We start from the raw sequence: 15168 nt of genomic DNA on the forward strand, positions 1-15168 counted from the left end.
GAGCGAAGAGCACACAAGACTGGCGCTGGCGGCGCGTGAAATCGACTTCATCCGGCACGAAGACTGGCCCTCCTCCAGTCCAGATTTGAATCCGTTAGTTTACAAGATATGGCAACACTTGGAGGAAAAGGCGTGCTCAAAGCCTCATCCTAATTTGGAGTCACTCAAGACATCCTTGATTAGGGCAGCCGCCGATATTGACATGGACCTCGTTCGTGCTGCGATAGACGACTGGCCGCGCAGATTGAAGGCCTGTATTCAAAATCACGGAGGTAATTTTGAATAAACTTTAGTGTCATAAGAATCTATGTTTTGTTAAGTTCATTTTGGTATATGAATGGTTACATAATGAATAAACTTGTTTCAATTATTTTACATTAAACATGTGACAGAATTTATGACCTGACTAGGTATATATATCACTTCGAAAACAATGTAAAATATGTATAATATGATAAATCGATAGTTTATGCTGGGTATCCAAAGGCAACATTCTTATTCAGTTAATTATGGTTAGGTTATGATGATCATTTTGATCTAGCCTGAATTTATACTGATTTCGTAACATTCTTCAGACGAGCCAGAAGCATACGTGAGAAAATTCGCGTGTGAATTACTGTACGCAGTTATGGTCAATTATATGAATTGACAAATTGCTATTGAAAGGTTTTCAACCTTCGATGCATGCACGAATATGTTATGGTATTTTTTGGAATGTTGCAAATAGCGATTTCTTTGTAAACGTTTAACCAAACTCAGGACGTACAGATTTTATTGTCCAATCACATTTTAGTGCCTAAAGGTTACAATGATTTATAAATAACTCTGGACTTACTGGAGATTTGATGTTCGTTTTTTCTATAGTTAGTTGTAGTACACGGAGAGTGCCTGCTGGAATTATTGTGTAATTAATGAAAATAAAGATGATGGCGACATCTCCTTTTATGATCGCACAAAGTGCCAACAGAGTAGAGTTCACCTGTTTTTGTCTGCGTTTATTCAGTGACTTTTACAGCATGATTTCTGTCATTCATAAGCGACGGTAATCACTTAACAAGGACTTTAAAAACGTCGGTCTTCGAATACAAATAAAAGCGTGCAATAAAAACTAAATCCTTCGTTTGTATATTAAATAGGTAAAAAATGTAGCTGAAAATATATATTTAAAAATGAGTTTGACTATAATAAGCAGAGGTCGGAGTAGGTAGATTGATTTAAGGGCGTTGACGTCAAACGTAGAGGATAATATGGAGATGCCTCCAAAATACCGGAACTTCATATTTATTATATTTGTTCCGGAATTTTGAAATTAGCATGAATCTGTGTTTAAGGTGAAAAACGTATTAATAATATCAATCTACGCTGATATTTACCTGAAATGAAACGTGTAACATGTTTGGCGCATCCTCTTCATCATATATCAGAGAAAATAAGATCAGAATATAACGTACCTTCCGCACAATATGGATAAAATGGCTTGTCCATATTATATCTTGACGCAAGTATATAAAATCAATCTACCTACTGCGACCATTAATAATAAGTATTGACTATATATAATTTAGAATTGGCACCGAAGTATACTAGAGTGTAATGATCGGACAAGTCGCCTAATAGTAGACAATCCCGTTAGGTGAGGTATCACGATTGCAGCTATTTTATTGGAAAGTAAGTTACGCGACCCGTAGTTAAAACGTAGACTGGTGTATCGATCGTGGCGAGCTTCTGTCGGAAGAAAATTCTAACACAACGCTTAAAATACCGACCAATGTAATTCATACTGTTACCTAGTTATGAAATTAAATGCAATATTTGAATATAGTGTTGAAGCTGAAAGAAAATTGTACTACTCAACACGGAACTTTTAGTTTTCTTTCTAAATCAAGTTTTAAAATGATGAGAAAGTGGTAGCTTGAGCGTGACTTGATGTATCTTCTTTCATTAACAATTTAAATCTAAATGGCGAATTCCAATTGAGGTTTTGGTTCTTTCTCTGCGTAACTTTACTTCTATGTGATTGTCAACTTGCTCATTATAATTCAACATGTACCTGGTACTGTAACAACGGTCAACTGGCATACATTTTTAGCACCATTCTCGGGCGCGAGTGCATTCGCCTATTATTGCAACGTATCCAACATTTGTACGTATACGTATTGCGGATTGTGGGATGTGAATGGCATGCGTTCGGAATTTGGATGAACCATTGTCCAGCGAATCGCTGATTTAGACGGATTGAATGGTATTTCCTCTCTGTATGGTTGGCTAATTTTGTATAATCTATGTACATAATATGTTGCGCTCAATGGTTGCTGGTGTGTATCGCTATCGGAGTTGGTTTTAGTTTACAGAACAGACTATATTTGGCGTCCAATTGCATGCATTCATAACAAATTAGATGTTAAAACGCAAATATGAAATTTAAAATTTGAATGAATTTATAAATTATTGCTTTCAAGTTTCAATTAATTTGCATAGTGATCGTTTATAAATTTTTCGAATAACCAAATTTTTTATTTTTATTTATTGCATTGGACGTTGGACGGTTGGACGAGCTCACATCCCACCTGGTGTTATGTGGCTACCGGAGCCCATAGACGTCTAAAACGTAAATGCCGCCACCCAGCTTGAGATATGAGTTTTAAGTTCTCAGTAGGTATAGTTACAACGGCTGCCCTACCCTTCAAACCGAAACGCGTTACTGCTTCACGGCAGAAATAGGCAGGGTGATGGTACCTACCCGTGCGGACTCACAAGAGGTCCTACCTTCCCCCAGTAATTACGCAAATTATAATTTTGCTGGTTTGATTTTTATTACACCATGTTATTCCTTCACCGTGGAAGTTAATCGCGAACATTTGCTAATTACGTATTTCGTTAGAAAAATTGTTACCCGCCTGCGGGATACGAACACCTGTACATCGCTACACACGAATGCACCGGACGTCTTATACTTTAGGCCACGACGACGAAATTTACTATCTACCTACTTTGCATTTCGTAAAAATCTTTGAACTAAAAGTAATTTAAAAGATTGCCAATTTTTCCAACGAATAGTATTTTATTAAGTAGTAAGTATTATTATATACATCTAAGCAATAAAAAAGAGACTTAATAACCGGGTACTTTGAAAATAACAAATGACGTAGAGCTAAGAATCAAAATACGATTAAAACTTAATTATAATTGACATCAACATTTATTTCTGTTAATCGTTAACATGTTTTCTTAATGTTTTGGCCAAGTTGCTTCGGTTTTCGTCACGTGTGGATCATTTTATCATAAATAGCTTTCGCCCGCGACATCGTCCGCGTGGAATAGATAGTTCACAAATAATGCTTTATTTTAGAACAAATTTGGTTAGCATAAAAAACGTTATAGTGAGCCAAACTTAACATATAGACACATGCTGTCGTGGACTGTTTTTTGATCTTTTAAAGGGAAACAATTCTATCGTACATTATTTTAGCGAAATTTTAACAGTTTCTGCAGCGCACGCAGCGGAAGCTCAAAAAAGGGGAAAAAACTCCGATTTTGAACATTCTTTATTGGTGCTCCACTTGTATTAGTTTTAGTGTGATGTTATATAGTATAGTCTTCCTCGATAAATGAGCTATCTAACACTGATATAGTTTTTCAAATACCAAATTCAAAAACCAGTAGTTCTTCAGATTAGCGCTTTCAAACAAACAAACTCTTCAGCTTTATAATATTAGTATAGATTTAATTTTATTGACTTCGGTCACGATATGTCTTTTGTTAAATTTATAAAGGACTCTTTAGACACCATAAAATCAATCTTTTTGGAATCTGAAGAAGAAATATTATTATTATTTATTACGGCTAATCTACCATTAAAATTAGAACACATGAATTTTTCGCGGCAAAAACATGTAATTTGGTGATAACCACCAACCGTATCGACAATTCATAATAAAATTAGAACACATTTTTGCCTTAGGGAAAATAAGTACTTAAGGTATCTGCATAGAAGTGTTGAACTCAAAGGGCAGACATAGGCACAGCCAAAGATGCCAGAGATGCGCTCGACACTTTCACTCTTGATGGTGCGCCAACGCCGTCTGTGGAGTGCGGCCGCAGTGGTGTCGCGACGTCCTAAGCCGCCGCCGGTTTTCACACAATTCGCAGCTTTTATAATCGAACGAAAGCATTTGTCGTAAACGCACTTGTTTCGTTCTACGATTTATTGTGTAGTGAATGTATGCACAAACCATTATATGTATATAGGCGTAATAAAAGTTTTTTTAGTAATGTGGCGGAGGCAAATTTAAAGAAAATTACCTTTTTCCTTCAGTATACGAGTTGCATTCGAGTTGGTTTTAGTGAATAGTGTATAAAATACAAAATACAAAGAATTTGAGAAAAAAGTGTAATTCGACAGGAAAGCTTTATGCGTATTAAGAAAACGTTTAAATGTTTTTATTACGTCGACGAGCAAGTTACTTTTGACATTCAGACATGATTTAAAAGAGCTTATTTGACATGGGTATATCAATGTGATATAAACCAGTATGTTCCTATAAAATCTCAAGTTACAAACGAGAAATCAGGTGATCGACGACTGTACTAGTCGGCATTGCGAAATCAGCTGGACATGTTTTCTCCATATCGGAGATACACACTGCCGACTTATAAATGTTAACATGACGATCGTCCAGACTCCGCCGACCGACGCGGACGCTCACTGTAAATAAATAATGATCTAATTGTATATATCCACTGTACATGCTATTTCTGAGTCTGACGACTCGAAGGTTTGATACTTTATCGACGGCCAGCTACTTCAGTGGCATGTGATCTTTTGATGTAAAAAGGTGGTGAAATTATAAGAAGTTTTGTTACAATCTCAGTGAGTGAATCTGATCGTGTACTAGTACAATGTTTGGAAACTGCTGTCAATATTGCTCATTTGTGAATTAAAAGGATTTAAATATTGTGTTTCGTTGAAAATTGTGGAAAAACGCCAACAATGCCGCACTATGATGAAAGTTTTATTCACGATGATAATGCTAATCAGCGAAGAAATAAACGTAGTTATCGTGTGTACAAAAGTGGATCTAGTCCTTTGACGTTGCTACATAGTAATGAAGTATTAAATTCTTTGGAGGACAAAGCCTCATCAGCTGTCATTAAGAGAAATATCATCAAGAATTTTAAGCATCGGACTCATCGTTATGCGCCTCGTTCAAATGGAGATTTACAATCTCTGAACTGCAAGTACAAGAAACCTGATATAATAGTGGACCATTATCCGTGCATAAGCACGTTTGATCCTAACAAATATTATGATATAAGAAATAATAATGTACTCCCACTAAGCTCTTGTAAAAGTTTTGATAATTTGACGATTAGACGCGAAAACAAGAACGGTGTTTTCAAAGATAAAATACGATACGGCACCAGTTTACAGAATTTAACGGATGACAGAAAAGTGAAGTACTCAGGGCCGCCTTCAGGAGAACGATTGCCTTCTACGTGCAAAGACGATAACAGGAATTCTTATTCAATAGTTGATGCTCACCGGCGATCACCTCAATGTGGAATTTCGTGTAGCAACTTAGCTCCGGCAGCAGGCGTATACCGTCAAATAAATAATGACGTCGCTTGTGGCAAATCTGTGAATGGTATGTTTCGGCCAATATTATATAACTTATTAGTTAATAGAAACTCAGTTAAATGAAAGTGTTGAAATTATATAACGTTAGGTATAACATCAAACAAAGCTATTTGTTTAATAAACATTTAGATACTTGAATTAAGTAGAAAAGAAATTTAGAATAAATAAAAAACTTTATTTAAATGAATAAAAATTACGTAAAATTACCGAAGCGTGTATTCTACTGATTTTGCAGTAGATGGTTGACATATAGCTAGTGTATATTTAGAAACTTGTCTGGGGTACCAGTATGCGTAGGTCACTCCTGGAATCCTAAATTTGACCAATAAAAACCATGGGACACTCAAGAAAAACCATTGGATTTAAATTATTCCATTTGCAGACGTGCGCTTGTCATGGAAGTCTTACATAGTGTTTACCAAAAAAGAAGAAAAGTTTTAATTTCATCTACAAATGAGTATAAAGGTCAGGGACTGGCGATCTCATTACAAAGTTTAACAAACTTAAAAGAAAACATTCAGAAGATTAAAAAATCTAATACAGAAATTTTATTCGGCTAAGAATTCAAATCTAGTATCAAAATTCAAAAACTAAGACAACATTAGTAAAGTTAGTAAAGCTACTATAAAGTCATGCTTTTAAAAGCAGACCTTTCTTCCCAGGAAATCATCGGAAAAACTACTTTCTAGTTACACAGGCATGAGTGGAGGTTATAGGTACATTGATTCTCATTGATGATCTTGTATAATATAACGTAATAGACGCGGGAAAACTGTACTATTGTTAGAGTAATGTTAAATAAAGGCCGTGAAAAAACATAATTACATTCAATACATTATTGTTAAAAAGTAAGCGAATTCCAAATTAGTTGTCATGTATTCAGCAGAAGACTAAATTGTGTATTCTTGTTTATGTATTAGTTAATGTCATTCTTGAAATAAATAAATAATTTAAGAGATTCGCGATACTAATGTTATTATATCACGGTTCACCGTACTCGTCGAACGTTTCGAAGAGAGTTCAACGTGACACCTAGTTCATTACATTAGCCTTCTGAGTTTCTCGGTGGTATTACTCAGTGGGTAGCAACTATGGTTTGCCAGTGGATGCGTTTGCGAAGCTGCCCTTCAAATGTTAGGCCTTCTTCGGCGCTCAGGCAGTAGCTAGGCTTCGCTGATCCTTTGCTCTCCCACCCGTCCTCGTAAAGCTGGAAAGGCCTAGGGGCTACCACCTGTCTGTATCCAAAAAAAAAGAAAAAAATATGGTATGGTTTATGGTATGTTTTGTTAATTCTGAGATAGAGGTTGAAAACAACTTTCATTTTCTAAAATCGACATTATTTTTCGACCAGTTTTGATAAATCTTAGATCTCACTGTATCCGTACATATTGATTAGATCGACTTTCGTTTTCTGGACTTTCTTATTTATTAATGATATTGGTGTGTACTTACTTTGCTATTTTTCAAATGGATATGATATTACGTAAACACGCTAAAAAGCTTCCTGATTTGAAATTAAAAACACATTGAAAATATATGTACATAATATATGTTTGTTACAGTTAATACCCAAAGCAAAACGTATTTAATGAAAAAAAATATTGTCCTTAAGTTTAAGGGACGACTGACCGTGACAGGACAAGCGTTATACCCGAACTGCATGCTAAGTAGAGAGCGTCAATATTTAGTGTGCATTTTATGATATTGTGATGTGTGTGTATTGAGTAGTGACGCACTCCGGCTTGGGAAGCGAGTATGACCCAAGGCGACGGTCTGTCGCGATGCAGTGTGTAGAGGTTCACTGGTTCAATTCAGTCGACGCCACGACTTGCGTCCTCCTGTCGCCTTCGCGTTTATTTATAAACTGAGCGTCACCGCCATTACATTGATAAAATGTTTACAACTCGTGTTGCATTCTAATTTAAAGTTTATTGGTAAATAATATGTGGATTTTCTATTTGGACCCAAAGTGATATTAAACTAAAAGTATTTGTGATAAAAAGCCTGCCTTTTGATTTGAGTCATTGCTCGGTACGTACTTTGTTCACACACAATAATTTAATAATATCCTTTTAAGTATTTCGTTAACGTATCTTTAAATATATTTCCTTATTCATTGGTTTGTGTTTGCTACTTGTTTATTTTAATGTAGTTTTAGTTTTTTATGAAACTTAATCCTATTATTTCGGAATAAATAAATAAATAAACATGTGTCCCTTTTCTATTTTTATTCAAAAATAACGTATTTGGTGTAAGGATTCTATTCTGGCTATCTGTAACTTGTTGGATAATGTGCTTTATATTTACTCTAAACATTACCTTGAGGTAAGGTTATAATTAAACCTTGACTTTATAAATTCTCGCTTAAAACATTTGCCCTTGTTGAATCCATATAAGCAAATTCGAATAGTCTATAATCGCATAAAAAAAATGCGATGCTACAAATCAATCAAGTAACGCAATTGTCAAAAATACAGCGTTTTGCTATTAAAAAAAATATGGTTACATTTTTTTTTAATTCATTGGTATGCACTGTATAACACTACGATTTTAGAGTTGTTATTTTCTATTTGACTTATTGAATCACAAGGTTACCAACAAGGTAAGCACCAGATGTTATTAGAGTGATTACTTCATACTGCCAATTTGATATAACGTAATTGGGATTGGACGATGAAAATTATTTCGACATTGTATTCCAGCTTCGTATATAATACTCTTTGTATCGTATCGTATGGTTGAATCTGACCCTTAAAATATTAAATGGTGATAATTGTAACTATTTCTTCCAAGCATTGTTATTAATAAATTATCGCCATGTTGTTACGTTTTGTCAAAAATGTATGTCAATAGAAATGTATCCGAGAATACCTACCTGATTGACGTTTTTGATGATTAAGGAAAAATACAACGGAGCCTAAAGCGGGGGATTTTCCGGTGAGGGACAACTGGCGAAGGCTAACTAATAACTATGTATTCATATGAATCAAATGATGTTTCGTAATGTAATATTTCGTGACTATATAGGTAGTACCGAGTATATAACTCATTGCGCTACGTGCGTAAGTAAGATGCGCAATCATAAAATATTACGATAGGGAATTTATAATAAAAAATTGGTGTCGACCATAAATCAATTCTAATACAGATTAATCAAATTATATACTCGTAGGAGCAATGGTGTTCGAGGATCGTCACGTCATTTCGGATCCTCCCGATCCACTAACGGTGCTTTTAGGTACCCTAAACACCGGTCATCGTTCTCGTCGGACCCGTCGCTTGCGACGAAGGGCTCTGCGAGTAAATTAACCGACAGACATAGCCCACTGAGTTACTCGTCGGATCTTCTCAGTGGGTCCCGTTTCCGATCCGGTGGCAGAACTGGCAGATTCTGCGAAGCACGGCTCTTGCTAGGGTTCGTGTTAGCAACATCGTCAGGTTTGAGCCTCGTGAGCTCACCTACTAGTTAAGGTTACGCTGATATGGTCTCTAGACCATTAAGTAGAAGAAAAAAAAAGAGGATCGTAGAACTTAGTAATATTGTGAGTTTGTCGAATACCATTCCCATATCTTCGCACATTAAGGGTAATTATATTATTTGTTTGTTGTATCTTTATCGTCCGTATTAACAGAGGGTGAAGCCACTGGCGATCCGGGTTCAGGGCATCGTGGATCTCTGCGCGGTGCCAACAAGTTGGCGAGGCGAGCGCGTTCCTTCAAAGACGATCTCCTCGAGCGTATTTCGAATATGCGTTCACCGGCTCAGCAGCACCATCAACCGCATCTTTCATCTGCTGTTCGGTACGTTTATATTATAGTCTTTTTAGGTTCTTGTATTATGGTATTGCATGCATTTGATCCCGATCTAAGAAGAATGACGAAAATGTTTACGTCACGTTCTGTTTGAAATGTTTTCCTTAACTTAGTACTTTAAATTGAATACATAATTGGGAATTTGAACAAAAAGTCGATTTTTTAACTGTATTTTAAAACTTTATTAGTAATAATATGGATATTTAATGCAAAAAACTTTTTTTCTTTTTCTTTTCAATTAGTTATAAAGAATTAAAAATTTATAGAATTTAAGAAAAATCACATGACGTATAAACGCGCCATGATTGGTTAGCATAGTTGTGACGTCATAATGCTATAGCTATTTATTAACAGTATAGCGTTCACGGCTACTACACGTGACTAGACAATAATATTGAAAATGTATTGCTAAAAAACAAGTTGTTAGTTGGTTACGATTAGCTATGTGTGATAAAGGATTTATTAAGGCAAAATCTGATAATATTAATCAAAATCAACACCAATATTTTCAACAGTATTGGCTGATACGGCATCAATGTTTAGTTCTTGAGGATTATAAATTTCCATATTTTGGTGGTGATAAGAAATACTTACGTCGAAATGATCTTCAGAACAAAAAAAAAATCGATTTTGTTTTGGGATTATCACGGTACACTGCTTGAAACCATTTATTTCGACATTTGTTATCTTGGGAAACATTTAAAAACATTTTTTCAGGAGATGTTTTTGTAGTATTCATGCATAATGGTACAAAACAAGAACGATAACTTTTGAGGTTCGACATTTTCAATATAAATATTTGAATATTTAACAGTGACAACAAAATTAAATAGATCAAAACACTGTACTTATTATTTCTATATGAACCGCAATGAGGGAAAACTAACATTATGACGTCACACGCGCTCGGGTTTGATCGGGAGCTGTCGGCGTGTCTTCGGTACTGGATTCAAAAATTAATTTTTACTTTGAAATAACTATTGAACTATTGCGAAAAAAAATTAAAAAAAAAAGTTTTGCTATAAAACTAATAAATGATCTTTCCATTTATAACAAAAAATTTTTTTTTTCACAAACCCAATTATGTGTAGTAGGACATTACCGAATAGTTTTAAGAGGAACAAATAACAACAAACAATTTCAAAACATTCAATATTCTCCTGTTTCTTCCATGACAATCACACTAGAGGATAAATATAATATTTTATACCGTTTCATAAATAAAGTTAATTGGTAAGACCAGGCCCGCTTTACTGGCAGGGCCGATCTTTGTATTTACTTTGATCCGAACGCTAGGAAACCAGACACTGGATTACCTGCAAGATCAATCTGAAGATTCCCTGAAAATTTCATCGAAATCGATTCAGCCATTTTCGAGTCACCAGGGAACATACAAAATACATATGTACATACATAAACACATCGAACTTTATAGATACTGATTAAAATTGTTAAACTAAGAAAATTGACACATTTCCGGACATAGAGCGTGCAAAGACAGCGTTTGACAATTTACATTGAAAAAAAAAAAACATAAATTACAAGTGTACAGTTTTAGTGAAATCGAGAAATACAACGTCTATTTTGACATTAAAATAAATATGTATTTTCAATCCAAGCTCCAGTTCGCCTCTTTGTTCTGCATGCATTGAGAGTTAAGGGAGCAGTCAGCAAAATCTATAAAAAATATTGATACAAAAATTGTTTACATAAATTATTTTTTCTTACGTTTGTTCTCTATGCGTCCCTAAACCGTTCAATCGATAATGGCGATACTTGGTATGGTTTTTAGAATTCCATCGAAGATTTCTATCATTGTACCAGTTCGTAGGCCAGTTGGCTCACTTTCATGAATGCTTTTCGTTCAATTCGCTATAGATAGTTAGAGCGAAGCGTGACACTCGTTTCAATATTATTACAAAATTTTATGAAAGTTGTAACAGCGTTTCTTTTTAAACTTGAAAAAAAAAAACAATTTCTAGCTTAGTATCATTTAGTTAATATTATCCATTTGGACATTGTCATTCTTCATATGCATATGTGCATATGCATAAAAAATATGTCATGAAGGAGTTTGCTGTTCTACAATAGAACTCTAATTTACAAAGGTATCGTTTCTCGTCTTGCCCTTTAATAACTCGTGAAAATTAGTAAAAAAATTACACGTGTTTCAATATTTTCATAACCATTTACTACTTACTAATACTGGGGAAATTCGAAGGCTGACGTAAAAAAATATTTACACACAGTTACGTTATCACGTCGTATACAAGCATAATATATTGAAATTTTCAAACTGTAAACTACATCTTATCTTACAAAGATAAATTTAAATACATAACTCTGATATCTTGACAGACAGTGATACAAGAAAGTTTCACTCATTTAACAGTTTTATCTGATTGAGGGAAGAACAGTTTTTCTTACATTGGTTATTAATTAAGTAAAGTGGTCGCATAAACAAAATATCTGTGTTGTTAACCAATTGCACATCGCTTATAACATAACGTATAGTGGTGATATTAACGCAGACATTCCATTATATTATGTGGATGTAATTATGAGTCACGATCGCGACCTGCGAGTGTCGTACTCATTAGTACATTGTCCGCTGAAATCTCATTAGTTTGGTGCGTGCAATGTTAAGTGATTACATTTTAATGTCGGCGGGCAGCCTGTCAGCGTGACTGAAACGCTTTTTTTTTATTTATTGTGTCGCGGGTGGACCGTTTTTGTTATGACCGAGTGAGGTTCGAAAGTAGTCTGTCATACAGTGTCCACAAAGACGCGGTGCTCGTTCCGCTTCAAGTGTAGGTCTTGCTCGGTGTTTTTGATAAATGTCGAATGCGACGCGCTCGCCAGTCGGCGACTGGTTCAACAAACGTACAAACAAGCTTCACCAAAGATTTGTTTACAATGGAAAACGGTATGATTGTAATATTTTATTTTATTAAATAAATTTTTTCGTTAACTATCGTTCGATTAGCATTTAAATCTATACTAATATATAAATGTACAGTGGTTTTTACGGATGTTCCGTTATAACTACTGAACCATGCATCCGATTGACTTGAAACTTGGTATCCATGTAGAAAATACATGTATGTACTTAATGGATAGGAATGGATAATATTTATATGAGTGTTGAACTCTCTAATAATAATGACAATAAATAATAATGTCAATTTGAAATGCCCAGCGAAGCGGGTGAGTTCGGCTAGTACTTATTATTACTCTGATGTATTTAGTTAAATTTTGTTTTGAATTCTACAATAATTTTATACCTACAAAGGAAATTGGAATGAAACTGTTGGCCGTATAGCTGTTTAGCTCGTTAGTCTACGATAAATATCATTTACCGTTTGGACTATAGCTGATCACGTAGAAAATTAAAACCGCTAGTTTATGGAAAAAGCAAAACAAACTTAACACAAGGCTTTGGGTGTACGTTTTCACTATAATGGTCGTTGTGCCAGTGTGTCGTCACGGACAATGGCTGTCGAACGAGTTAATATTATCTATTTATATTGAGCGTATGTTGTTTGAACGTTCATTGGCACGCGCAGTAAAACGAACCGGGACCTAATTGAATGTCAAATATAAATCAGCTTTGTATAAACGAAGAGGTGTGTGGACTTGCATACAAAGCAGAATTCTTTCGCAACACATGCCGACTACTGACTGACGTTTTCGAGCTATTTGCACGCGTTTTAAAATATTACACAATAGATATTTAGATGTGTTTCCATGATATGAAATGTTTGCGTTTTACTTAGTTACTATAGACGCGAGACAAAGCCACGTAATATCATATTATTATTAACAACTTATTTTAGTTTTACATTTATTTTATAGAAAAGCAAAAAAAATTGTTTCAGTTCCCATTCACCCCTCAGTCCGAAGCTTCGGAATATGGGGGCGAAATCTAATACAGCCGAGGAGGGGGAAGTCACGCCCGCCAAAGAGTTAGAACGGCTCGTCAAAGAGGTTGGATATTAAAATAATTTTTCTACGTAGCGACCGTTGGTCCGTGAAAAGGCGCTTTGTTATTGAATCAGTTTTATTGTTCGATTTAGGTAACATTCGGCTTGAAACACTTCTCGGACGTGATAACAAAGAGGAAATTGGAAATGCTTCCTGACAATGGCACGATCGTGTTCGAATCCATTGCGAACATACATAAAGGTATTGATTGACAGTTAAAATTTCACTTTACAGTTCTCAATCAGTGTTACATTAACGATATTAGATTATTACTTAATTAGAATTACATAAAACTGAAGCGTAAGCTAAATCAAAACACTTTAACATTGATTTCTATTTATAATCCTATAATTGACTACCGTAACAATCGATTTGTCGATATGAACTATAAAATTTACAAACTCAAGTAACAGTACAGTATTCGTTTCCAGCAATAAAACCGTACTGCAGTAGGTCGCCTCCTCTCACGAGCGCCGTTAAACGTCTTTGTGCGGCTCTCGCAAAGTTGATACGTTTGTGCGACGAAATCACCGCGGTCAGCTTACGCTCGGACGCCAGCAACGAGGAATTAGATACGTCGGTCGCAGCCCTGTCGCCCGATCACGTCAGTTCGATTGTTAAAGGCGTGACTTCCGCCGTGGAAGAAGTCGCCGCGCTAGCCCAACAGCACATGACGCGACCGGCGCTGTCGCCCCGACCGGCCCTCGTGTCGCCCAGATCCTCTACACAAAGAAATTCATTGCCAGGTGAGAGAGGTGGTTTACTGGTGACAAGACATCTTGTGAGTCCGCGCGGGTGGGTACCAGCACCCCGCCTATTTCTGCCGTGAAGCAGTAATGCGTTTCGGTTTGAAGGGTGGGGCAGCTGTTGTAATTATACTTGAGACTTTAGAACTTACATCTCAAGGTGGGTGGCGTATTTACGTTGTGAATGTCTATGGGCTCCAGTAACCATTTAACACCAGGTGGGCTGTGAGCTCGTCCACCCATCTAAGCAATAAAAAAAAAGAAAAAAAGCTTTATATGAACATAATACAGTTATTACATTGAATACGTTACTGCTCGATCGAATTAATCAACATGCCAAAAGCATTTCGGAGCACGCGCACGTTACATATTAAAATTTCCCTTTAGTTCCTCATAATTGGATGTTGTAACTACGCCGATGTAATGGTATAATCGTATTATCCTGTAGAGTTTGATTGTATAATATATATATATATATTAAGGACGACAGCGAATCAAATGTGATCTCTTTTCTCGTCGATTCGTTAATTTGACCAATTAGGTACACGACCGCATTTCGTGTTTCACAATTCTGCGGACGACCGTGTACGGTTTTGGCATGTGTGTGCAACAATACAGACAGATTCGACACGATTGCCATTAGACAGTCGTAATCGCCTTTCTGACATTGTAATACTTTATTCACGATACTTTTGAAATTCGAATTTCGGTTAATAGTCACGTCAATGGCAACAGTGCGTTTGTTATTTGTGAGAGCAATGTTGTCCTACAAAAAACATTTTTTTTATTGCTTAGATGGGTGGACGAGCTCACAGACCACCTGATGTTAAGTGGTTACTGGAGCCCTTAGACATCTACAACGTAAATGCGCCACTCACCTTGAGATATAAGTTCTAAGGTCTCAAGTATAGTTAGAACGGCTGCCCCACCCTTCAAACCGAAACGCGTTACTGCTTCACGGCAGAAATAGGCAGGGTGGTGGTACAC

The 15168-nt window shown here is 35.8% G+C and overlaps 1 protein-coding gene across 43 annotated transcripts in view; it reads left to right on the forward strand.

Moving 5' to 3' along the window:
- C3G (C3G guanyl-nucleotide exchange factor) overlaps positions 1-15168 on the forward strand; it is a 46460-nt gene that overhangs the window by 8037 nt on the left and 23255 nt on the right. For 26 of the 43 annotated variants that reach the window (XM_089733172.1, XM_089733178.1, XM_089733174.1 and 23 more), the window contains exons 1-5: positions 4100-5645; positions 9271-9439; positions 13330-13438; positions 13528-13636; positions 13867-14181. In XM_089733172.1, coding sequence (XP_089589298.1) covers positions 4991-5645; positions 9271-9439; positions 13330-13438; positions 13528-13636; positions 13867-14181 — 1357 coding nt within the window. In that variant the 5' untranslated portion in view covers positions 4100-4990. Of the gene's footprint in view, positions 1-4099; positions 5646-7421; positions 7670-9270; positions 9440-12112; positions 12378-13329; positions 13439-13527; positions 13637-13866; positions 14182-15168 lie in introns of those variants that run through there. The other 17 variants (XM_089733210.1, XM_089733212.1, XM_089733214.1 and 14 more) reach the window with 4 other exon arrangements.

Source organism: Bombyx mandarina, chromosome 15 (assembly GCF_030267445.1).
Source record: "Bombyx mandarina strain Sakado chromosome 15, ASM3026744v2".
NCBI classification, from domain to species: domain Eukaryota; kingdom Metazoa; phylum Arthropoda; class Insecta; order Lepidoptera; family Bombycidae; genus Bombyx; species Bombyx mandarina.